Here is a 24690-nt window from a genome sequence, read left to right as displayed (position 1 = left end):
TCCTTGATTTAAAGGAAAAACACTCAACAACTCCTAATAGATAACATTTCCTCTTCTTAAGATATTACAGAATCAGCTTTTTCAACATGTAAAGATCAATCAATTAAGCTATTATTCTTTCATAATTAACACAAATTCTTCATGTTGTCCATTAAGTCTGCTTATTCTCATCTTTACAGTCGAGATGAAGGAGTTCAACAACTTCTCTTTATTTAACTTGCATTTCTTGAAAAATATTCTGATTTTGTTTAAAATCGGTTAAAATTAAAAATTTCAAATATAGTAGTTTGAATGAGTATTATTTAGTTTAATGAGATTCAAATTTACCTACAGGATATCAGGAGCTGAAATGTAGCCACCGTTTAAAGTTTCACATTATGCAGTAAAATTATCATACTGAAATATGTGAATAACTATGTAACAACTTAAAATACTTAAATCCTTGCAGAATTGAAAAATATGCCACACTTACAGAACTACAGTTACTGTTGAAAAAGAGCTTAGAAGTTCTATGAAAAGGAGAATCTTAACCAACCACAAATGACTGAATAAAAGCAAAAAAGCAAATGATTCCAGAGTAAGTAAGTAAAACAGAGTGTGAAAAAGGACTATGAATCTTTGGCTATATTATGTACTCTGTCTGTGGCTCTGCTGATACAGTTTAGGGTCCCTTTTTGTTTGATCTATTAACTGCCACAAAATTTGAGGAAATTCATTGTGAATTATTTTTTCTAAAAATAAAAATGTGATGCAGTTAAATGTGATTTAAGGCCTAAAAAATTATAAAAGACAAGAGATGAAAGTCTTAACTTTCTCAGGGAAAGTTCTTTCTAAAGGGTGAACAATTCTCAAATGAAAATAATTATAATAAATGTATGACTTTTTATTTGAAAAATAGTCTATAGTAAGCTTTATTAACATTACTGGGATGTGTCTTTTGTGAAGTAAAAGAAGCTACTTAAATATTTTTACTTTTGAAAAGAAAGTAAACGTACAAAGGTAAAAGAATTTCCCCAAAGTTATTAAAAAATATCTTATTAACAGAATCGAGAAATAAAATCCAGAAATCTTTGGATCCAGTATATAACTTGTAGAATACATTTCTCTCTCTCAAAACTTTTATTATTGTGTAAAGTAATAATGTTTGAAAACCAGAAATTAGAGATTTTGCTGAATTGAGCAAAAAGTTGTTGTTTTCTATATTTTAGTGAAAATGTTTAGTTCTTTAAAAGTCATATAATAAAAATAAAACCAAGTCTTTCTCAAGTAAGTAATGCATGACTTATAGCAGTAAGTTTTCTTTAGATTGACTGTATTGGCAGTAGATACAAAAATAATGTTTGGCTAAGAGTAAACCATAAATGGCAGAATAATTCATATTATAAACGCTATAAGCAAAATTCTTCAATATAAATATTAAGATCAAATACCTAAATCACTTCCTCCTTTTCCAATTATGTTTCAGAAAACATTTGTACAGTGAATTGTCACTTGATAGAGTACAGTATTTATAATGATTAAACAGCCTCTATTTAAATAATTGTAGCTAATATAGCCATAAGCATCAGAAATAATCGAAAGCCATATGCTCTCTAGTATTTAATCATGTGTAGCTTTTATTTCCTAAGGCACAAGGAATTTCTTACTCCGAGTATCTAGTATAAAGATGAAACAATTTTTAAAGGGCTATTATTTATTTAAAGTACAGTATAGAACACTGAATTACACCTAAGGCTATTACTACATTTCATGTAATACTCCTATGATTCTCCACCATGCTTTTAAACTTTGGGTCATGACCATCAGCAAGTTGTGAAATCAACGCAGTGGGCTGCAATTTGCATTTAAAACAGGAAATAGAATATAATAAAATATCACTATCTATTACAGGTAGAGTACCATTTTAAGAAATTTTTGTTTCACATGTACATATAAGTAGATACAAATATGTAAACAATTTTCATATACGTGTATAGGTAGATACATATATGTAAACAAATATGTATGTATGCATTAAGTTCAAATATGAAAGGTACTTCTTTTAATGTGAGTTGTGGACAAAACTTAAAAATCACTATGTTATATTTTGTTTCCTCCAAATGAGGCAGCATGTTATACTGGAAAGAACATAAACTTTGATGACATATATACCTGAGTTCAAATTTTTGCTCCATCATCCTATTTGTGTGAACTGGTTAATTAACCTTGAGTTTTTAGAGCTGTGATTTCCTCATCAGTTGAATAGATATAATAATACTTGTTTAAAAATGTTGCTGTGCAAGTTAAGTAAGATGAATATTTGTAAAACAGATTATATAAATTGATAATTGATAATGGTTGAAATTATCATTAGTATCAGATTAAAATAACATTACAAGTGATCATTAAGAATTATTGCATATTAGATGAAACTGTATTGTTCGTTTAAAAAATACATGAACATATCTCACACATAGAAAATAACTTATCCTAATGAAAAGTAGAATTTCAGAAGAAATTAAATTAACAACTTAATGAAAAAAATAAATAGGCTTAAGGGAAAATAAGACTATCTGTTCACTGGACTAGCTTAATGTGAAATGTGTCAGTCTTAATTAAAATATTACACCTCTAGGAATGATACGAAGAGGAAAATATTGTTTATACTTTCTGGCAAGATTTTAAAAATTTATGATATCATTATGTAATAAAGCTGGATATATGCTGTGGGGAACTTTTTTATAATTGCAAAAGAATACTGGCCTTTTTTTTTTCTTAAATATTTTACTCAAACACCATCAAGGGAGAAAAAGTCTTCAATTTAATAAACGCATCAACTTTTTAAAAATAGTGGTATCTTGAGTAATTGTTAAAATACATGTCTTCTGTTCTCATTTTATATTTTAATGGCTTTAGAAAACACTCAAGAAACAAGCTGCATTCATTAATTAGGCAAAAGTATTGTTTGTGTCAACAATCTACATTTTCCAACTTGAGAACATATTTTGTTTTAGATCTGTGATCTCCATTTTTTAAATATAGAAAATGTGACTTTATAAGTTAATTTAAAATCAAACATGTCCTTTTTTTTTCACCTCTTAAGACAAATGGAGAGTGAAGAGAATTTTAGCTTTTCAAAAGCAACAGATATTATACATTAGATTTTTCTTGGAAAACTGTTTACCTGCCAGGAAATGAATGCTGTCCAACAACATCTCCATTTTGAAGGTGGTAATCATTGAAGAAATCGGGACTTATGGCTCCTTCAGAGGCAATTAATCCATCTAGAAAGAAAGAAAATGGTAACTAGTAAAATATATGTGTAGGAAAAAGAAAATCTGTCAATCAATCAACACAATATGAAAATAGACTGTATATTTAGAAAGAAAAATGTTAGCATGACATGTTGTTTTCTCTGGGATTATGAACAGATGACTGTATGAACTGAAGTGCTGGTGCACAATAATGCAGCACAGTAACTGGATATTCATTGAGCATCTACTATATACTTGGTACTATACGAGTACGGAGAGTAATTAGTCTCTGCTTTCAAGCAGCTTATGGTCTTGTGGAGAAGAAGGAAAAAGATAAGGGAAGCAAGGTGGGGACAGACAGTAAGGATGGTTCAGGCTAAGGAAATAGAACAAATAAAGGCAAGGAGGTATTAAACAGCTTGGTATTGGTAAAAGGTAATATTTTATTGTATTTCACAGCTTTATTAGTGTAGCATGATTAGGGAATCAGATATCTCAAATAAGTGAATTTCTAAAAAAGCAACACTTGACAGTTTAAGTGCCAAACATTAAAACACACACACAAACTTACATTAGAAATCTTCATATAGTTTACACTCCCTATATTCTTTATTTTATTTATTGTACTTTAGTTTCTGGGGTACATGTACAGATCATGCAGGATTGTTGCATAGGTACATATATGGCAAGGTGGTTTGCTGCCTCCATCCCCCCATCACCTATATCTGGCATTTGTCCCCATGTTATCTCTCCCCAACCTCCCCACCCCCTGCTGTTCCTCCCCTAGCCCCCGCCAACAGACCCCAGTGTGTGATGCTACCCTCCCTGTGTCCATGTGTTCTCACTGTTCAACACCTATATTCTTAAAATGATAAACTATTTATTGATTATTCAATATTCATTATAAATCTTAAATATTTACAGTCCCTAGGGTTTAGAGATGTATTTGATTACCTATGCTAAATAGCTCTATACTGGTATACTTGTTGAGTCATTTTTCTTTGCTTACAAAATGGTTTTTTCTAAATTTAAGTATTTGTTATGATCTTTTTCCTGATTATAGAGTATACTACTTTCTCATTTGTTCCAATCTAAGAATCTAGATAACCTATTTTTGATAGAATTACGAATAAGTTAAGAATAAAAAGAATTTGAGGGAAAAAAAGATCTAAATAATGGCTTCAGAGCTGTTCAATGCATAGAACAAATATGTTAGTACATGCTTTTTGTGATAACTATTTGGATAGCTTTGAGACCTTTCAAAGTTTCCTTTGCTAAAAGTATGCTGGGTTGTTGAGTGGCCTGCAGATAAACGTTAGCTAGGTCATACCCACCACAGTGTTTATACATTTGGCACACAGTATAGGCAAATTATTCAATCACTAAATGATTATTTTATACTTAGCACATGCATAATAACACTATGCTAGGTCCTGTGGGAAATATATAAAATTATAACACATAATCTCTGTTTTTAAGAATTTTAGTTTAAGTGAAATATAAGACAAACACTTAAGATGCAATTAAAAATGTGGTTTATAATGATATACAGAAGGAATGGATATAAGTACCAAATGAGTATGGAGGCAGTAAAAGCTATAGAGGGGTTAGAAAATTCTACTTGGGAGGGAGGAGGCAGAAGTGTAACAGATTTGAGTCTGGAAAGATAGGTAAGGTTTAAATGATGAAATCTGCTTGAGGAAAAAGGGTCTTAAAAATTGAATGAATGGTAAAACTAAGTAATAGAGTTGGCAAAAGAATTAAGTGGGGTAATTTGTATTTCCATAAGACTCCCATACTACTAATTTGATACATATATCCATTTGTTACTCATCACATATTAATGACATTATTTTTTAATTGTTAAATTGGTAATAGACACTTTTGGTATTTGTCCTATTACTTTACTAACTTTAAAATACTTAAGAGATTGCTTGAGTTTCTACTAAAAGTGCCAGTAATATTTAATCCTGTTTTTATGTCCACTAGAAGTTAAAGTTTCTATAAATCAAAAAGACCAGCTAAACAGTGAAAAGTTACCAAAAAAAAAAAAAAGAAGAATAAATCAAGGAAAATGCCAAGACACCACAGATTGACAGTAAAGTAACTTAAAAAAAATCAACTTTATATGGATTCTAGCCATATAAAAATTTGTGATTTTATATAGTAAGTGTTTTAAAAATGGCTAGGATTTTGTGAAAGTGGCTAAAACTAATGGGTAAGAACACAAAAATCAACAAATTCCTCTGTTAAATTAAAACCAAAGAATTGAGATTCAGAGTTTAAGAAACCTGCCAATATTAGAGGAACAAAGCTAAGTAAAATGCCAAAATAAAATGTATGCCACACGTGGAAAATGCACGCAAAGATATTCAGCATGCCAGTAAAACAAAAGAATTTAACACTCAGAAATATTTTAGACATAAATAAAGCCAAATGAAAAGATATCTGAATTATGTAAAAAAGTTTATATTTATAAAATATGTCATAGTGAAGTGATCCAGATTAGCAAGAAATTAAGTAAAAATCTGACCAAATTCTCAACATCTTATTTTTGATTCAGAATGCCTATTGTCTTGAATAATGAGTAGCAAAAGAATAAACAGAATACAGGGCACTAGAAACTGGGCAATCATCAAATGGAGATCAAATTAAAACTTTTTTACTTTAAAGATTCAGCCAGAAATTTAATAAACTCAGAATACAACTAGTTTAATAATATAGTAAGTCTAATCTTATGTTAATTAAGTAAAGAGTAAATTTATACTTCTGAAGTTTTTTTAATTTCTTTTTTAAGACACAGGGTCTTGCTCTGTTGCTCAGGCTGGAGTGGAGTGGTACAATCATAGCTCACTGCAGCCTCAAACTCCTGTGTTCGAATAGTGATGCTCCTGAGTAGCTGGGACTACAGGCAGGTGTAGCACCACATCTGGCTAATTTTAAAAATTTGTTGTGGAGACAGGGTATTGCTCACGTTGGTCTTGAACTTCTGGCGTCAAGTGATCCTCCTGCCTCAGCCTCCCAAAGTGCTGGAAGTATGGGTGTGAGCTACGGTGCCCAACTTCATTTTTAATTGATTTTAATCACTTTGGTTGATTCAGTAAGCAGCAGCTTCTACAGCGCCCTTTATGGCTTGATAAAAGTTAGGCAGCACTGACATATGAGTAATCTTTCTTTACTTGAATGAAGTATAAAAATTCCATGAAAGCCTCACATCTCAAGCACCTAATCTTCTTTGGAAATATCTATTTTTTCTTAACATTATTCATCCAAAATTAATTCTTTTAGGGAAATACTAAAAAAGAATCATAGTTTCTGCTTTATTTTCCAAATAAATCTAGGAGCATCTTATATTCCTACTCTAAACTTGTTTCAAAGATACTAACAAGGAACTAAAGTATTTCATGTAACATTTCAGTGACCAGAGAACAAACAGAAAACACAGATATACACCAGAACACTCTGTAAGCTATAGAGTATTATATACATTTACATTACTTAATTATATAAAACCTTTTAGAACACAGTTATAAAGCACATCTTTCTGAGATGCCCTAAGTAAATGATAAAGACAGTTATGAACAAAACAGAGTATATACTGGAACAATGATGAAACCAAAGCAAATCTGTTGTCAACATAGGTAATTTATCAACTTTCTGAGTTCTGAAAGACAGTTTAAAAAACTGGCTTATAAACATTGCAAATAAAAAAATATAAAAACTCAGTATCTTCTTATATATTATCTTGTATATCATATATTGCTACTGAAATACAGTTCTTTTTTTTTTAAAAATAAACTATTTTTCTTTCTTTTTTTTTTTTTGTTTTTTTTTTGAGATGGAGTCTTTCTTGCTTTGTTGCCCAGGCTGGTATGCAGTGGTACAATTTCAGTTCACTGCAACCACTGCCTCCTTGGTTCTAGCGATTCTCCTGCCTCAGCCTCCTGAGTAGCTGGGATTATGGGAGTATGCCACCACAACTGGCTAATTTTTGTATTTTCAGCAGAGATGAGGTTTCACCATGTTGGCCAGGCTTGCCTCAAACTCCTGAACTCAAGTGATCTATTTGCCTTGGCCACCCAAAGTGCTGGGATTACAAACATGAGCCACTGCACCTAGCCAACTTTTTTTCTTAAAGAGACAGGGTCTTGCTATTAATAATTTGCCCAGGTTGGAGTGCAGTGGCTATTCACAGGCATGATCTCACTACTGATCAGCATGGGAGTTTTGACTTAATCACTTTTGGATCTGGGCCAGTTCACCCCTCCTTAGGCAGTCTGGTGGTCTCCAACTCCCAGGAGGTCACCATACTGATGTTGAACTTAGTGTGGACACCTGATTGGCATAGCTCACTATAGCCCAGAGCTATTAGGACTCAGGTGATCCCCTCACCTCAGCCTTCTGAGTAGCTGGGACTAATTTCTTTCTTTTTTTTTTTTTGGTAGAGATAAGTCTCACTATGTTGCCCAAGCTAGTCTTGAACTCCTGGTCTCAAGTAATCCCCCTGCTTTGGCCTCCCAAAGTGCTGGCATTAGAGGTCTGAGCCACCTCTTTTTATTTTTTTAAAGTCAAATTAAAATATAATGTTGAGCTCTTTGGTAAACTAGCTAAAGGTGAAACTGACTAGATAGGAGAAAACAGATGTCACTAGCATAGAAAATGAGAAAAAGAACTAAAATGATAAATCTTATTAATAATTTATTTGGCTATACTTTATAAGACACATCACAGAAACACATAGGTAAATGAAATCTATGGTTTTTACAATACTCCTGAGACAGAACCAACCATTTTAAGCTTCATATTCCAGGAATATATTCACATACTAAGAATAAGATTCACTACAATTAATGAAGAACAATTAAAAAATAAAAAGTCATTTAGATCTATGTAGTAGCAATGCAGCTTTATAAATGACAAAGTATTTCCTCTATGGGTAAAAGTACTAAGGCAAACAGCTTCATTTTCATGATAGCAAAGGAAATTAATTAGTGACTACAATCAATAATTTTAGACTAAGGAAAAAATACTGTAACTAAAGGAGATGCTTGTTTTGTATTTCACATGACAATACTAAGGTTTTTTTAAAACACAGCAGAATCATATACATTTAACTATTAAATAGTCTGAAAATACAGAGAGTGATACTAATGACTAGGAAATGGTAGATACGATTTCATTTTAAAGTAAATGGTAAGACCCAGAGAATTATGAGCCACTAACTTTAACCTCTGTGGCTGAAAAGCTACTAAAGCTGCTCTTATCAGAAGCAGCCTAAATTTTCAGAGGCTTAAAAACATGGCTCAAGTACTCAAACAAATATGCAGTACTACAAATTTATCTGATGTTTTCTGATGATACAATTATACACAATAAAGGAAGGGAGGCTGATATTATCTAGATTTCCATGAGACACATCAAGAAATGCTACTGAGATTCATTTAGTCCATGGACTATTCATGGAAAACGATGTAGGTAAAATAATTACTAAACTGAAAAAAATTGCTTGCTACAAGAACTTTATTTTGAGACTCACAGCATGTAGTATCTACTGTCAAATGTCTATCATATCATCAGGCTATAGATACAAAAAAAATCCAAATGTTTCTAAGTTTTGGTGTATGAAAATATACGTAATTGTTTTCTCACAAAAGTGTAAGTTTACTTATATATAATTTTAATTATAAAGTATCAGTAAAATGTTTAGGATTTTCACTTTAAGAGGCTAATTTAATTTTGGAAATGTGGTATAACTTTTTAGAAATCTGTTCTGAAATTTTAATTGTATTAAAACAACAATGATGAATACTGAGGTGGTTAACAGTTTTATCTGGTTTTAGAAACTATTAATTGATTCATTATGAAAGGCAGCTATCAACCTTCAGGGCAAGAAACTTGATTCCAAGAATATTCTGATTTCCATTAACAAAAAAATTCATATCACATATATTTTACATCATCTTACTTCATGATTACTGAATATGTAAGGAACAGCTGCTTGCTATTACTGAACTAAGAAATTCTGTTTGGTTGAAATTAATGATCTATTCCATCTGGTTTGAAACACAAAGCAGCATTTTATAACTACTGTAAAATTCAGTTAGGAAGAAATCTATTTAATTTTCAAAGTAGAGCATAAATTTTCCATGATTTAAGTATACCAAATACAAAAATAATACATAATATCCATGGAAAATTTGCACAATACACAAGAAAACAACATGAATGAAAATGTGAGTGGTATTATTAATGTGAGTACAGTGATCAGATGTAATAGTAATTTACATAATCATCCAATCATTGATCACACACAAATTGTTCAGATAAAATAAGACAATATACAAAATTTTTAGAGAACGTATTTGTGAACACTAAATACATAGTAGAAATACATAGTAGAAAAAAAGGTGAGTCACTAATTCAGATATAATCACTTTAATGCTTTTTATCTTCAACTTGCTGCAGATCTTAATTATTATCAAACTCCTTTCCTTTCTCTCCTCAACAAAATGACTTCAATGAAGTCACATTAATGTTGGCAATGGTACAAAACAGTAAAAGCTAGAATATGCAAAAACTTACCAATCTTTGTATCAAACTCTCCTTGGAAAAAGGTAGTATTGCAGAATCAACATGGTTATAATACACGTAAGATTTATGTCAACATTAAATTTTACCTTGAAAACATTAGCATAGTTTAGAAGAATAAACAATTGCTAGCAAGTATCTAAATCTTTCCCAACGTTACCATATAGAGTTTGGTAGTTCGAAATTAAAGCAAAACCACAGCAAAATTAAATTGTTAAGATTAAATACCTTGTAAAATGAAAGATAAAACAATAAATTATACATTTAGTAAACACATAAGAGAAATGAATATTATATTTTTGAACAGAAGTCAGAAATCTTGAAGTTGTCCATTTACGTTTACACATTCTAGCAAGTAATAAACTTCTAAGAACAGTTAGTTTCCCTGCCTACAGCCTTTTATGGAGATTACATCAAAGACTAACTTGGAAAAAAATAATGGTAAGTTAATAGGTTTGCTTATTGTATATAGATGTTACACTAAAATCATTAGAAGACCATTCATAAACTAAAAGAAGTGCTTATTAAGCTTGGGAATGTGCAAGGCTGGAAGACTAAAATCTCTACTCATAGCATGTAAATTGTTTAGTTTCACTTTGGTTATCACCTGAGTTGTAGAAAAGGTCAGGTCTTTCAAGAATATCTCCTTCATGAATGTATGGCTCAATTCGATCGTCACCATACAAGTACTGCTCACTCTCATCCATCTGACGACTCTCTACCATCTCCAGCCACTGAGAGTTATGCCAGCGAAACTTTTCACTCTGAATTTTCTTAGCCCATTCTTCATCATATTCCTATTGAAAATAAACAGTCAACTGTTATTATATAAGCTAACTCACTTGGCACTCAGATAGCAATGTTTTTATCTCTCGAGAATTTTGGGGGGTCCTTTGTTGGGCCAGGGGCAGCATTAAAAATACCTGTTCAGAATTATTTTATATAATAGCCAACAAAAAGCAATTACATACATAAAGAAGTTTTTGTTTGGATTACCAATTACTAATGGCAATGGCAAACACTAGAAAAGTTTAAATTTCATAAATTCTTATTTAATATTATGTAAATATTGCCAGAATTTAAGCAAGCAGCAAGGCTTCAGTTTCTAAAGAGTTCTTGTGACTATAATTAAAATTGATCTTAGAACAAAATGGATTTCAATTGCACAGTTCCACTTATACATGGATTTTTGTTCCACCTCTGCCACCTCTGAGAAAGCAAAACCAAGCCCTCCTCTTCTTTCTTCTCAGTCTATTCAATGTGAAGACAATGAGGATGAAGATCTTTATGATGATTCACTTCCACTTGGTGAACAGTAAATATAGTTTCTTTTCCTTATGATTTTCTTAAAAATATTCCTTTTTCTACCTTACTTTATTGTAAGAATACAGTATATAATACATATACAAAATATGCGTTGTTTATGCTATTAGTAAGGCTTCCATTTAACAGTAGGCTATTAAGTGTTGGGGGAGTGCAAAGTTATACATGGATTTTCAACTGTGTGTGGGAATTGGTCCCCTAATACCTCTGTTGTTCAAGAGTCAACTGTATTTGTGGCACTAATAACAGGTAGTTAGCATAAAATGACATAGTTTGCTATATCTTTTAGTCTAGATAACATTAGGGGGAAAGTACTATTAAAGTATTGCTTTAGCTTCTAAAATGGTTTACTACAGAAAACAAATAACAGAATTGAATTTTTGTTCCAACCACAAATTAATGATCTTGTCTTATTTAGTTGTAATTATTTCTTTAAATGTTTCTTGTTTTAATCATAAACTCCTGCGGAGCAAGACTGGGTTATTCACTGACATGTGTAACTGTAACACTTGTTAGAGAGAAAGTTCTTGGTGTTTTGAAGGACACATAGGCAAATTACTATAACCTCCAGCCAGAACTTCTCCATCTTCTACTTGTCCCATAGGCTGCAGCTACTTCTGATTAGTGTATTGATTTAACAATGGATAACAGAAATGATAGTATGGATAGAAAATAAAAGGCTTCAGATATTTTATGTCATTGTTAGGGTTCTTGGTTTTAAATTCCTCTGTCATATCTTTAAACACATTTGGTTACAGCTGTCTAAAAAGGAGTTAGAGGAATGCAGGGTAATAGCACTATTAAGGCAAACACAAAAATTAAGAGGTAGACTAAATACATATTTTAGTTAAATGCTGGGCAATTTTCAACTCAAGCTGAGACTCAAATCAAAATGGCTATCACAGAATACATTTCTGGGATATAAAAATAAAATCTGAAATTTTATAATAAATGTAATTATTATTGTAATTTTCTTGTTACAAGTTTAACTTGTTCAATTTTAAGTTTCACATTATCAGCAAATCCCAGCAGTGTCAGTTGTCAGACTGTGTGTTCTATACTGCATATTTAAAAAACATATAGATGCTCCCTTTCAACTGAAGTTGGAGAAGGTTGAGGATATTTTTTGACTGTAATACTGGTACTGACAATTTTGCTGCCAAATTATGAACTTTGTTTTCTTTTTTCTTTTTATTTTAGGTTTAAGGATACATATGCAGGTTTGTTACACAGGTAAACTGTGTGTCATGGGGGTTTGATGTACAGATTGTTACCCAGGTAATATGCATAGTACTCAATAGGTAGTTTTTCAGTCCTCACTCTCCTCCCACCCTCCACCCTTAAATAGGTCCTGATGTTTGTTGTTCCCTTGTGTCCACGTGTACTCAATAGTTAGCACCCAATTATAAGTGAGAACATGTGGCATTTGATTTTCTATTCCTTTTTTAATTTACTTAGGATAATGGCCTCCAGCTCCATCCATGTTGCTGCAAAGGACATGATCTCGTTCTTTTTCATGGCTGTATAATAGTCCATGGTGTATATGTACATTTTCTTTAGCCAGTCTACTGCTGATGGGCATTTAGGTTGATTACATGTCTTTGCTTATGGTGAACAGTGCTGCAATGAACATGCACGTGCATGTCTCTTTACGGTAGAACAATGTATATTCCTTTGGGTATACACCCAATAATGGGACTTTTTTTTTTTTTTCCTTTTTTTCTTGAGACAGAGTCTCGCTGTCCCCCATGCTGGAGTGCAGTGGCACAATCTCAGCTCATTGCGACCTCTGCCTCCTGGGTTAAAGTGCTTCTTGTGCCCCAGCCTCCCGAACAGCTGGGACTACAGGCGCCTGCCACCATCACCTGGCTAATTTTTGTATTTTTGGCATGCTGACCAGGCTGGTCTTGAACTTCTGACCTCACGTAATCCAACTGCCTCAGCCTCCCAAAATGCTGGGATTACAGGTGTGAGCCACGGCATCTGGCCAGGACTTATTTTCTAATAGTTATCTATTAACATTTCTATTAGTCGTCAATCTATTCCCTAATATTATTATTTAAAATTAAGTTGCATAAAATTAAGATCATAAACATTATATAAAAATAATATTTATTATTCAATGGATAGAATTTTAATAATTAAACAACTGGAGATCTTTACCCCAGTTACATCTATGTTACTAAACTATACTTGAAACTGACTATTCAGATATAAATAATAAATCCAAATGCCATACCTACTTAGTATTACTGATGTAGTCACAATGACTAAATGTGATGGTAATTTATACAACCACCCAATCTCACTGATCACACACAAATTGTTCTGCCAAAATGAGATAATACATATAAAGCATTTAGATAACTTATACTGAGAACACTAAATAAATTACTTTAATTAATTCAAGTAACGGCTCTCTGAAAAAAGTACTATAATTATTAACATTTTACAAATGAGAAAATGAGGCTCAGAACACTGAAGTAACTTGATCCAGGGTACACAGCTGGCTGTGGCTACTACAGCACTGCAAACCTCAGGCCAGCAATGTGGAAGAGGCAGTTAAACAGAGGATAAATGAACATTTATCAGGGTTACTGCAGAATGGATTCTTCATTGAATGAGAATATAACTAATAGCCTCCAGGGTCAACATTCTGCTCTAAGATTTTGTAAGCAAGCAGTGATATGGGAAGAAGTAGCTTCTGGTCTGGTAAGTATATTAACCCACGGTATTCTCAGTCACGCACTTACTGAGCTGACCATACTTGGGAGGGTATTGGGGAAAGACAGAGTTGAAAAATAATATGAACAGAGATGTTGTTACAAGCAGTTCTGCTGGCTGCAGACTTTGGTGATTCACTTTGGGCTTCCAAAATTAAATAAAATACCAAGTGAGGCCTCATTATGTAATATAGGCATATGATTAGATTACTTCAAAGTAATTTGGCCTAAATACTAAATATAACTGTGAATCTCTTTTAGAGTCATATAACTTTGCAAGAGTACACTTTTTGTTGCCATATGTGGTTCTGTGTATGTGCTGAATTAAAGTTAGCTGCAGAAAGATACTGTCATGTTAGAAATGGCCAAATAATTTACAAAAAGTGATCACATAACCATACAGTAGACAGAAAGGATAAATTTATTATATCCATTGGGGTAAAACATTTAATACATAAATAAAAAGCAAAATGATATTGTGGACAAGAAATTCTCCATACCCATACTAATCGGCTTTTTTTTCTAAAAAATAAGTTGGTTAGAGTTTTCCAAAACTCTCAGAATATGGTTTATAAAATACTAGAAATCCTAGTAAGTCCACATTAAATACAGAACTAATTTGAATGTTATTGTTTCTTTTAAGAATAGTAGCTTGTTTCACTTGGGAAGAGGCATCAACCTAATTTTTCATTTTGGTAGAAAAATTTAAATCTGATTGAATTATCTGAATCAAGAGGAATTCATTCAAGGAAAAAGACAGAACAATCATACAATCTGATGATTTCTTTATAATTTAAATTTCAAGCATATTCATTCCTAGGGTAAGAACAGGAGTTAAAATTCAGTCAAGTGCTCAAAGCATATAAAATACGGGGTCTGCTCTTCCACTAAGAGTGAAACTTGACTCCTACTACTGATACCTGTGAAATGCTATAAAGGTAGGTAATATTTAAAATTTTAAAAATCCTGAAACTACACTTCCACAAAATGTATTTAGCCTAGTAATTAATGCTTTGCAAAAACAAACAAAATCCTGCTTACTCTGAGTTATCATCTCACATCCTCTTTTAAGATTATCATAATTTAACAATAACAAACATATATCTAATAAATGTAAAAATATGTAACAAAGAAGTTTCTTCATAAACAATTGCCCTTCTAACTTTAGCATTCTTATCACCCTATGCATTCACATCAATATTCTTATTAATAAGTTTACACATACAAGGCTCAGTTTAAAAAGAGATTACCAACTCTATTTGACAAAAGTCCAAACACACAACCCAAAAATATCCATAAGCATCCATGGCTAACTTTTGATAATTTCTTGTTAAAACTGATTTTCTAAGGCAGTGAGTTAGCACAGAACTTAGCACCAAATGTAATGACTGCCTTTATGCAGTCCTTTAAAATTTTCACCTTCTCTCTTTTATCAGTTTTTGACTGAATTATCGTATAGAACCAGTTCATCTCGTAACATTATAAGCCTAAAAAGTATGGTAGCAATGATATAGATTGCACTGTCATTTTCTTACTTAAAATAATTTTACTCTAACTTTTAAGCATTTTGTACTATAAACTAATAGGTTTGATTTCTATGACTAACTTACTAATTAACATGCATTATTGTTTACAGGATCACAATAAAAACACTATGGTTATTTTCTCAGCTCTAAAAAGAAGCAAAACAGCTCTTCTCTCAGGAAATATGACATAGAATGTTATTCTACACCAACTGCGTATTTAAGATATAGAAAATTATATCTTGCAAAAGATCCAACAACGATTCCAGAATCGTACTATGATGAATCTACTACATTGGCAAGCAGAGTTTTAATAAGAGGTGGCCTTGAAATTAAATATGTTTGTATGATGCTTTGTTATACATCATAGACAGAAAAAGGCAAAAACAACAACAACAACAAAAAAAACACCTTGGCTTAACCCTATCAAAAAGCCCTAAAAGTTTTTCCATTTAAAGTCTTAAAGAGTCATAACATAACTTTGAAATAATATTTGGAGTTTCATGATTATATAAGTAACACTTTCATTATTGGAAAATGAAAATTACAGGAAAAATATCTATAAAAACTTTAGCAAGATAGAACCACAATAACTACTATATCCCACCAGTTTTCAATGACTTTCTTAACTCCAATATTAATGGATAACTTCGGAAAATATTTAAAAATATGTGTTTAAAAAATTTACAGGCTAAGTATGAAACATTATTAAGATACTGTACTTGTGCCATAGAAGTTTGCTCTAGTTTGTGATAGTGTTGCCTCAGGTTTTCAACTGTTTACCAAATAAAGCATCTTAGAATAAAATATGCCACAAGGAAAACAATATTCATTAAAATATTTTTACTTTTATTTTTTCTTTAGTAGTAAACATTAGTTAGAATTAAATGAGATAGCATTGTTTTGCTATATAATACTGACCATTTATCTTTATGTTTCTGAAAAGTTTTCTTGAAAATCAAGTATTTTAGCTTATGGCTGTTGAAAATCACTACTCTGTGACCCATATCAAAAAATAATTATGAGAATTCAGAGATGTCACAGCTGAATCACAGCCAAGGTATGTCATCAAAACCCATCAAGCCTCTGTGAAAATATTCTAGGAATATAGTGTTTTCTTTATTTTTGAAATTTTTTTTTTCACAAAGAGTGCACCCTGGTGTCCTGGCTTTGAGACTTGAGTGCCCACATCCAACTTCCAGGCCAATTAAGACTTGAGTTTGTTGTGTATTTAAAGAAAAACATGCTTTGTTTATTTCCTTCTCTTCTCAGCTCCTGACATTGTGATTTTAAGCATTCAGTATCCATAAATTCTAAAGTGTCATGAAAGACTTATGGTTTGGTTTTACATGGAATGTGCCATCCTTTTTGAAGTCCTACATCATTTTGTTTACTAGTTAACCACCGAAACATTATGAAGCCTTAACTAGCCTATTATCAGAGCCTGTTCACTATCAGGAAAACTTTGTCACTGGCTTCCGTCACACCTTGTATCTGATTAACACACTATAGGATAACACAGAGCTACACAGATCTGCTTTGTGTTCTAACATAACTGATGAAAAACAGATTTTCCTTTCTCCTTTAATGTGGCAGCCCCCTAATTGAGACTGTAACATGGTTTATTTAATATAATTTTTCATACTAAATTAAGGCAAGTCTGGAGTAATTTAGTTGCTCATTAAAGTTATGATGGTAGCTGCAAACAAGACACTTTTTATATCTTAGAAAATATTTCTCCCAATAATATAGATAAAATACACATAATTTAACATATATAATAGTTGCTGATTTTTATGTACATGCTATCTATTTCTCAATAAGACTGCCCCAAGTATTGACCTTTAGTCTTGACCACAAAGGAAAAGAAATAACTACATAAAATTTATATAAATAAGAAATCATAATTTTTTTCTTTCATACTATGCCTAAGTCCAACTGTTGTCAATTAAAAAAAAATAAAGTAACATGCATAACAGGTAGGAAACACACATTTATGTATAAAATTATGTGTGTATATACTTAAATTCTAACAAGTCAGAAAAATATCCTAAATTTCTGCCTTTTGGTTTATGTAATATTAAAATGAACTATAAAAAAGGGCTAACTAAATTTATCTCATTAAACCCAATTAGATTCTATGGGATTAAGAAATAAAAATCAAACTTACACTGAGAAATAAAAAAACTTTACCAAGACTGCAAAACAAACAAGAACCAGTTCTACTTGGTCTGGAAAGAGAAGATTTTAGAAATTTCTGCCAACAATTCACTTGAAAATCACTACCCTGTGCCCACATCCAACTTGTATGCCAATTAAAAGTGACTAGCATTTACCCATGCTTGAGAAAGCTTGAGTTCTAATGCTAACCCTAACCCTATAAAACCTTCTCTGTAACTTCTTTTCAAGATGTTGTAAGATACTTTTTAAAGTGCTCTCCCTTACTGGCAAGATTATTAATAAACCCACATTTTCTCTCTGACACAGGCTTCCTTGGTTATCTTTGCAAAGACCATAACAATGGGTGATGTAGAAGCTACATTTAAAGCTATATTGGTTTATTTCATTTTAATAAACCAGCCTTATTAAGTACAGTTTTGTCTGTCTGGAATGAAGACAGCACCTACTTTTCCAAGTTTAGAATATGAGAGCTTGCTATTAATTCCAGATTATTAAAATAAAAACAATCTGCCCATGATTATAATTAAGAGTTAATAAAAAAGGAAGAAGTACCATTCAAAATCTCAGTGCCACAAGCCTATGTCACTACTAAATCACATAGTAGCTAGAATGATGACAGTCATCAGTCTTTCACCAGAGAACCTGGTTATATCCCTTTTCCTGTTAACACCCTGTAGAGAATAGTGTGTCATTAGTACAAATAATCTAGTGATGGGCCATGTAGTAGTACTGCTTCTGGAACGCCAGTTCACATGGTTACAGAATAGTAGCTTGGTGTTCTCTGGAGTCTAGATTGTAAATTTTTATATTCAAGGAACATATATTGTTGAGTTTTGTAATTTCAGTGTCTTTCTTAGTGTTTGGCACGTAATAGGTGCTTAATAAACATGTATTAACTATCTGACAAACCAGAAATATCAGAGGAGGATTTCTGAGGTTCTCAAATACTTCACACAAAGTTGAGGATGTACTGAAAGATACAAATCTAATTGAGTTGTTAAAAGCTCTCTAGATTGGAGGTGTAGGTAATGTTCTTCCTTTCATGATTCCCAAGGCATGGAAGAGAAAAAGGCAATGGTCAACAGACTTATAATTCCCTTGGAAGACCAACTAGCTATAGGTTTCTCTCTCCTTGCCTCCCTGCTCCTCTTTGCATCTACACCATTCCCTGCCTCCCAAGCTACAAGTAACATAATCAAACAGATGACAATGTGCTGATGAGGCCACAGAGACTGCATCATGTAAACAAGTTATGTAATCCTCCTTGGTTCCCAGAGTACTACCACCACACATCTGTTTCAATTCATCAGTTGAGGGCTTGGGCCCAATTACATTAAACAAATCATCACTAGTATAATATTTGCATAATTTGGGGGACAAGTACTTTACTGCAGAAAGTATATTTCCCCAAGGCTTGCAAGGCATCTAATTTTTCTTAAGTGTTATTCTGCACTATCTGTCTTCAGTGGCAAGTAAGTTTGTTTTCTTACAGATAAATTGCTTTGAGCTACAAATATTTCCATCCTGTCTATTTATATTTTATTTTTTTATTATTATAGAATACAGTCATGCTGAAAATACTAGGAAATTATTATCTAGAGGTAAAAAGAATTTTAAGAGATCATCCACTCCTCTCCTAAGCAGGTTTCTAATAATTTTAAGTTTGTTATTTAGTTAGCATTACTAATGCTAACTAAAGACTCTGCATTCTCACTTGATGGTCTTTTTAGTGAGCACCATTTCGGTGCAGCAGTGGAGGCAGAAAACAGAATTTCCATAAGTTTAAAGTGTGGAAGTCAAGGAAGTAAAATATAGACAACTGTTTGGAAACTTTGGTTCTGGAAAGGAGAGTTAAAACAATATCTAAAAGAGAAAAGAGACACAGGGTCGGGGTGACTTCAGTTTAAGATAAGAGACTTAAGCCCAGAGTTTGGAAATTATTTGATATAAAATTTTGATTTTATAATAAATACATTTGTATTTTATACAAAATATTTTTAGATGAATGCTGAATTGACCTTTTGGAACTATCACCTTACATTCTAAACCACATACACTTAATATGTAAATCTAAACATTACTATCTTCCAGCTACCTTTCCTAGACAGAAGGTAGATAAAAAGTATGTTAAATGTAATGCATAACAGACTGTCAAGTCTCTCCTTTCCTCATTGCTTCAAGGAAGATAGTCACATATAGAACTATAAGAAGTTTCTTGTTCTTATACTAATACTTTACATACAACAATGACACTGTGATCTATTAGAAACAGTGTGAATCATGAAATTATTCTCTAGGCATATTAAATATTCTATATTCATAAGTCCTGTGATCAGTTAACAGTGAAATATCTTGGCTGAACAAGGATTTAATATGTAAAGTTTCTCTATTATGATTTAGAAATCAAAGCTAAAATGTCAATGTATCAATTTAGCTCTACACCAGTAATGAGACAGTTGAATCCCAAAAACAGATGATATCAAATTAAGATGAATTTCTGAAATAAAATGTAAGAAAATGACAATAAAGTTCCTAATGGTGATTGTCTAGTTTCATGATTAAATCACTACCAGAAAGTCCAACTTAGTGGATTTCCAACTAAGTTAACTGATTTTTAAAAAAAAATATTATTCTGATCTGTTTAAAAAGTTAAAGTTAAATTTTTTAAACTACTAAATAGGCTACATTCAATAAACTTTCTAAAGGTGAGCCAAATCCAGTTCAAAAAAGAAACCAACCTGGTTGTGCATAGCAGTATATGCCATATATAAAAGACTACTTAAAATAATTGAGTATCTGGCACATCCCCAGTGCAAAGACCAAATCTAGGCATAAGACTGTGGTAAGCAGCAAAATTGCTGGAGAAAAGTCTGCACGGTCCAGAAGTTTCTAACCCAACACTTAGATCATCTCTTTAATCATATCTCTATAGTCACATATCCTTTAAAAACCTCCAAAACTGGCCAGGCACAGTGGCTCACGCCTGTAATCCCAGCACTTTGGGAGGCCGAGGAGGGAGGATCACAAGGTCAGGAGATCGAGACCATCCTGGCTAACGTGGTGAAACCCCATCTCTACTCAACACACACACACACACAAATATTAGCCCAGTATTGTGGCAGGCACCTGTAGTCCCAGCTACTCAGGAGACTGAGGCAGCAGAATAGCTTGAACCCAGGAGGCAGAGGTTGCAGTGAGCTGAGATCACACTACTGCACTCGAGTCTGGGTGACAGGGCGAGACTGTCTCAAAAAACAAAACAAAACACACAAACAAAAAAAAAAAACACCTCAAAAACTATGAATAACATTAAGATTTTTGTATTCCCCATCATTTCAAAGCAACTTAAAGGACAACTGTATGTATATAATAAAACTATCAATTAACTGAAAAAATAGCTGATTCAAGATTTGATTTATTTAAAAAATTTAATGGCCAAACCACAAAATTGATGATGTTTTGACAGAAACTGTCTCCTAACTCCCCATTCCTATTCAACAATTTATCTGAAAAACAAGTGACTCTGAGACGACATGAATATCAGAACTCTGAATACCTATAAAGTCTCGAAGGAGCTGATGAGTTAAAAGTTGAAAGCTAAAAATTTACTAATATTTAAAAAGTAAATTTAGTATCACTGTATATCCTGAATCTTACCAAAATACAAAGTTGGGTTTATACTGAATGCATAGTTCAAAATAGGTTTACAATGTTTTTTCCCCCCAAGATGAAGTCAATTATACTTATGTAGAAAAAATAATTACTTACCGCTATAATATCTAATGTATTATCACAGACCTTTCGAATTTCATTATTCTTATCATGCATCAGGTCTATGAGATATGCTGGAGCCTCTGAATAAAAATGGTTAAAGATAGAAACTACATTTGATATTGTGGCTAATCAATAATATTAGAAAAATCTCATATTTCTTCTAAATTTAAATGCTAAATAGAAATTTTACCCAAATTTTGAAATAAAATTAATGCAAGATGGCCAGAAACACTTAATATTTCATTTGTTTATAAAAACAGGGATAGTAGGGACATTAAAAAAAAGAAAAATCTAGATTAAAATGTTTATGGAAAACAAAGTCAGTAAATTCCAGGAAATACAAGACTCTATTTCTGAATACATGAGGATCATGAACATAAATGAAGAGGAAGTTCTATAGTTGTGTAGCTACAAATGCTTCTTAATCTATCCTGTTCTCCTAAAAACTCAGGAAAACTAATTTCATATAAAAGTAACGAGAGAGATTCATGGTCAAAAGGGGAAGGCATATGACATTTTCACATAAAGAAAGCTGCAACCTAATAATTCAAAAGAGATAAAAAGAATGAAAAAATAATTATATATATGTATATAATTACATATAATTATTTATGTAAACATGTATATAATTACATATAAATAATAATTCAAGAGATAAAAAGAATGAAAAAATAATTATATATGTAATTATATATATATGTATATAATTACATATAATATTTGTGTTGTAACTGAAAAATCAGGATTAGAAAACCAAAAGGAATAAAATAATTCAGAAAAGAACCAAAAACACAAGTAAAAATCATTTTGGATATATAAAAATTAAGATAACAAAAGTAAATAAACACAACAGATTAGTCCTCACAAAAAACCTTATGTGATGACCTATAAACAGGGTTGTCTTTCAAAGACGTTACCTAGGAAAACTACATTTTCATTTAACTATTTTCTGTAGTGGCTTCTACGGTCATGTAAATTTTAAGTAATTCTACACATAAAATATACCTTCAGAGACTCTCAACCCCAAAAAACATATTAAAAGTTCCAAGAAGACCCTGTAACAAGAAAACTTGCAAACTTTAACTCAGTGTTTCTCAAACTTATTTTACTATCATAAAACCTTTTTTTCATTAAGCAGCTGTTAATACTTAAGGAGTATGTTCCATGGAAGACAGCTGAGGAAAAATTAATTTATTCCAATTATTTTAACATTGTTTAAAAGTGTATTTGGAGTTTATCTTTCTGGGAAAGTCAGTTTGTAAACCACATTAAAATATAAATATTAAAAATATTTATTACTTTCTCTACTGTTAGCTGTTAAGGCAAAACAGTATTTGTATTTTGATAGCCCATATTAATATTAACATTTCTCACAATAGACTTGTTATTTATCAGACTTGACTCTTGGAAACTTTATATGGTTCCAGAATTTTTAATTTTTTGAGATAGGGTCTCCCTCTGCCACCCAGGCTGGAATGCAGTGGCACAACCGTAGTTCACTGCAGCCTTGACTTCTCAGGTTCACGTGATAACTCCTGCTTCAGTTTCCTGAGTAGCTGGGAGTAGAGGCATGCAACACCACGCCTAGCTAATATTTTATCTTTTTATTTTTAATAGAGATGAGGTCTCACTATGTTGCCCAGGCTGGTCTCAAATACTTGAGCTCAAGTGATGCTCTCACCTCAGCCTCCCAAAGTGCTGGGATTACAGGCATGAGCCACTGTGCCCGGCCAATCGTACTGGATTATAATTTTATATTTCTTGTATATTATACCTGTCTATCTCTCCAACGAAACTATAAACTCCTTGAGGTCAAGGACTTTCTTTTTTCTTTTTTTGGTTCATGTCTTTTTATTTTTTAGAGACAGAGGGGGTCTCATTCTGTTGCTCAGGCTGGAGTGCAGTGGCGGGATCACAGCTCACAGCAGCCTCAGTCTCCCGGGCTCAAGCGATCCTCCCACCTCAGGCCACAGAGTAGCTGGGACCACAGATACATGCCACCATGCCCAGCCAATTTTTGAGATGAGGTCTCACCATGCTGCCCAGACTGGTCTCAAACACCTGGGCTCATGCAATCCTCTCACCTCAACCTCCCCAAGTGCTGGTCAAAGACTTTCTTATACATCTAACACATAAGCCAGTATCTGTTTAGATGGTCAAAGCTTGAGAAATGTGTGAATAAATTAAAGTTTAATTACATATAATAAAAGGGTTAGCAGATACCAAAATTTTCAGCTTAAGGGGCTGTGTGGATGACACAGTTGTTATTCACAATGAATACAGAAGGCACGACTGTTTTGCTTATCAGGGAAGGATGTTACCAATATTGAGTACCCTTTGGATGCAAGAATGATAAACTACCAGGTACTAAGTACCTCTGTGTGTTGGGAACTATTGGCAATTTAAATCCATTAGTACTTAAACAATTCTATAAGGTAGGAGGTCTTTTAATTTTAATATTAATGTTATAGGTATTTTTTAGGTACATGATTGTATGCTAAGTAGGTTAAGTAACTTTTCCAAGGTCCTGCAGCTTAGTAAATAGCAAAAGGCAATTTAAAATTAGGACTATTTGATTTATAACGCTCTTCAGGCTACAGCACGCTATGCTCCTTTAGGTAGGTGGAAGATATCCAAGTGGCAGTTAGTAACAAATGCCTGGGGCTCAAGATAGGGGTTATGAAGATTAAATACTTAGCATATCGTTGGTAGCTAAACTCATGGTAATAGATGTGCTTTCCCACATACAATAAATAACGTAAGATTAGAAAAGAACCAAGGATAGTCCTAGGAACCTCTGGTATTTAAGGTATGTTAATAGAGAAGGAAGTCCTGATATGTTTGTTAAGTTTCTTAGGAATCATAACTTGACTAGCTAATAAAATTGTTATCATTATATTCTATCTATATACTGATTTGGGGTCAAGAGGTTCCGTGGAAAATAGGTTATCTTCTAAATTTATCTCAAAACTTAGTGTTTTCTACATTATTTCAACATTTGCAAGAAAAAAACCAAAGATGCATCCTTTCTGAATATGTGAAATATTGCTATCTACTGTAAACACTGAAAGGATACGTGTTTCCTTGATTATGACGTCTCTCGTGGCTTGGTGGAAAACCATTTGGTAGAAGACATAAATTATCTGGCATACAAATTCATCATCTTCTTGTTGAGCTGTAAGTAAACAAAAAATTCAAATGAAGAATACTATGTTTATATACCAAATTTAAAATCATTGAGGGGAATAATATAGAATGAGAAAAACTAAAAGTGATAAGGAGATAAGCACAAATGGATTAAACTAACTTCTATGTTTCTAATGTAAAATGGTAACAGTTATTACC

The 24690-nt window shown here is 32.3% G+C and overlaps 1 protein-coding gene across 3 annotated transcripts in view; it reads right to left on the bottom strand.

Annotated features, from left to right (window-relative positions):
• KIFAP3 (kinesin associated protein 3) overlaps positions 1 to 24690 on the bottom strand; it is a 143164-nt gene that overhangs the window by 30237 nt on the left and 88237 nt on the right. For all 3 annotated transcript variants that reach the window (XM_032291410.1, XM_032291411.1, XM_032291412.1), the window contains exons 16-19: positions 24422 to 24520; positions 21340 to 21425; positions 10429 to 10618; positions 3164 to 3263 (exon numbers count right to left, since the gene is read on the bottom strand). In XM_032291410.1, coding sequence (XP_032147301.1) covers positions 3164 to 3263; positions 10429 to 10618; positions 21340 to 21425; positions 24422 to 24520 — 475 coding nt within the window. The remainder of the gene's footprint in view (positions 1 to 3163; positions 3264 to 10428; positions 10619 to 21339; positions 21426 to 24421; positions 24521 to 24690) is intronic.

Source organism: Sapajus apella, unplaced genomic scaffold, assembly GCF_009761245.1.
Source record: "Sapajus apella isolate SASKATOON/1434 unplaced genomic scaffold, GSC_monkey_1.0 scaffold25, whole genome shotgun sequence".
NCBI lineage: Eukaryota > Metazoa > Chordata > Mammalia > Primates > Cebidae > Sapajus > Sapajus apella.
This window is presented reverse-complemented; position numbering and strand designations above follow the sequence as displayed.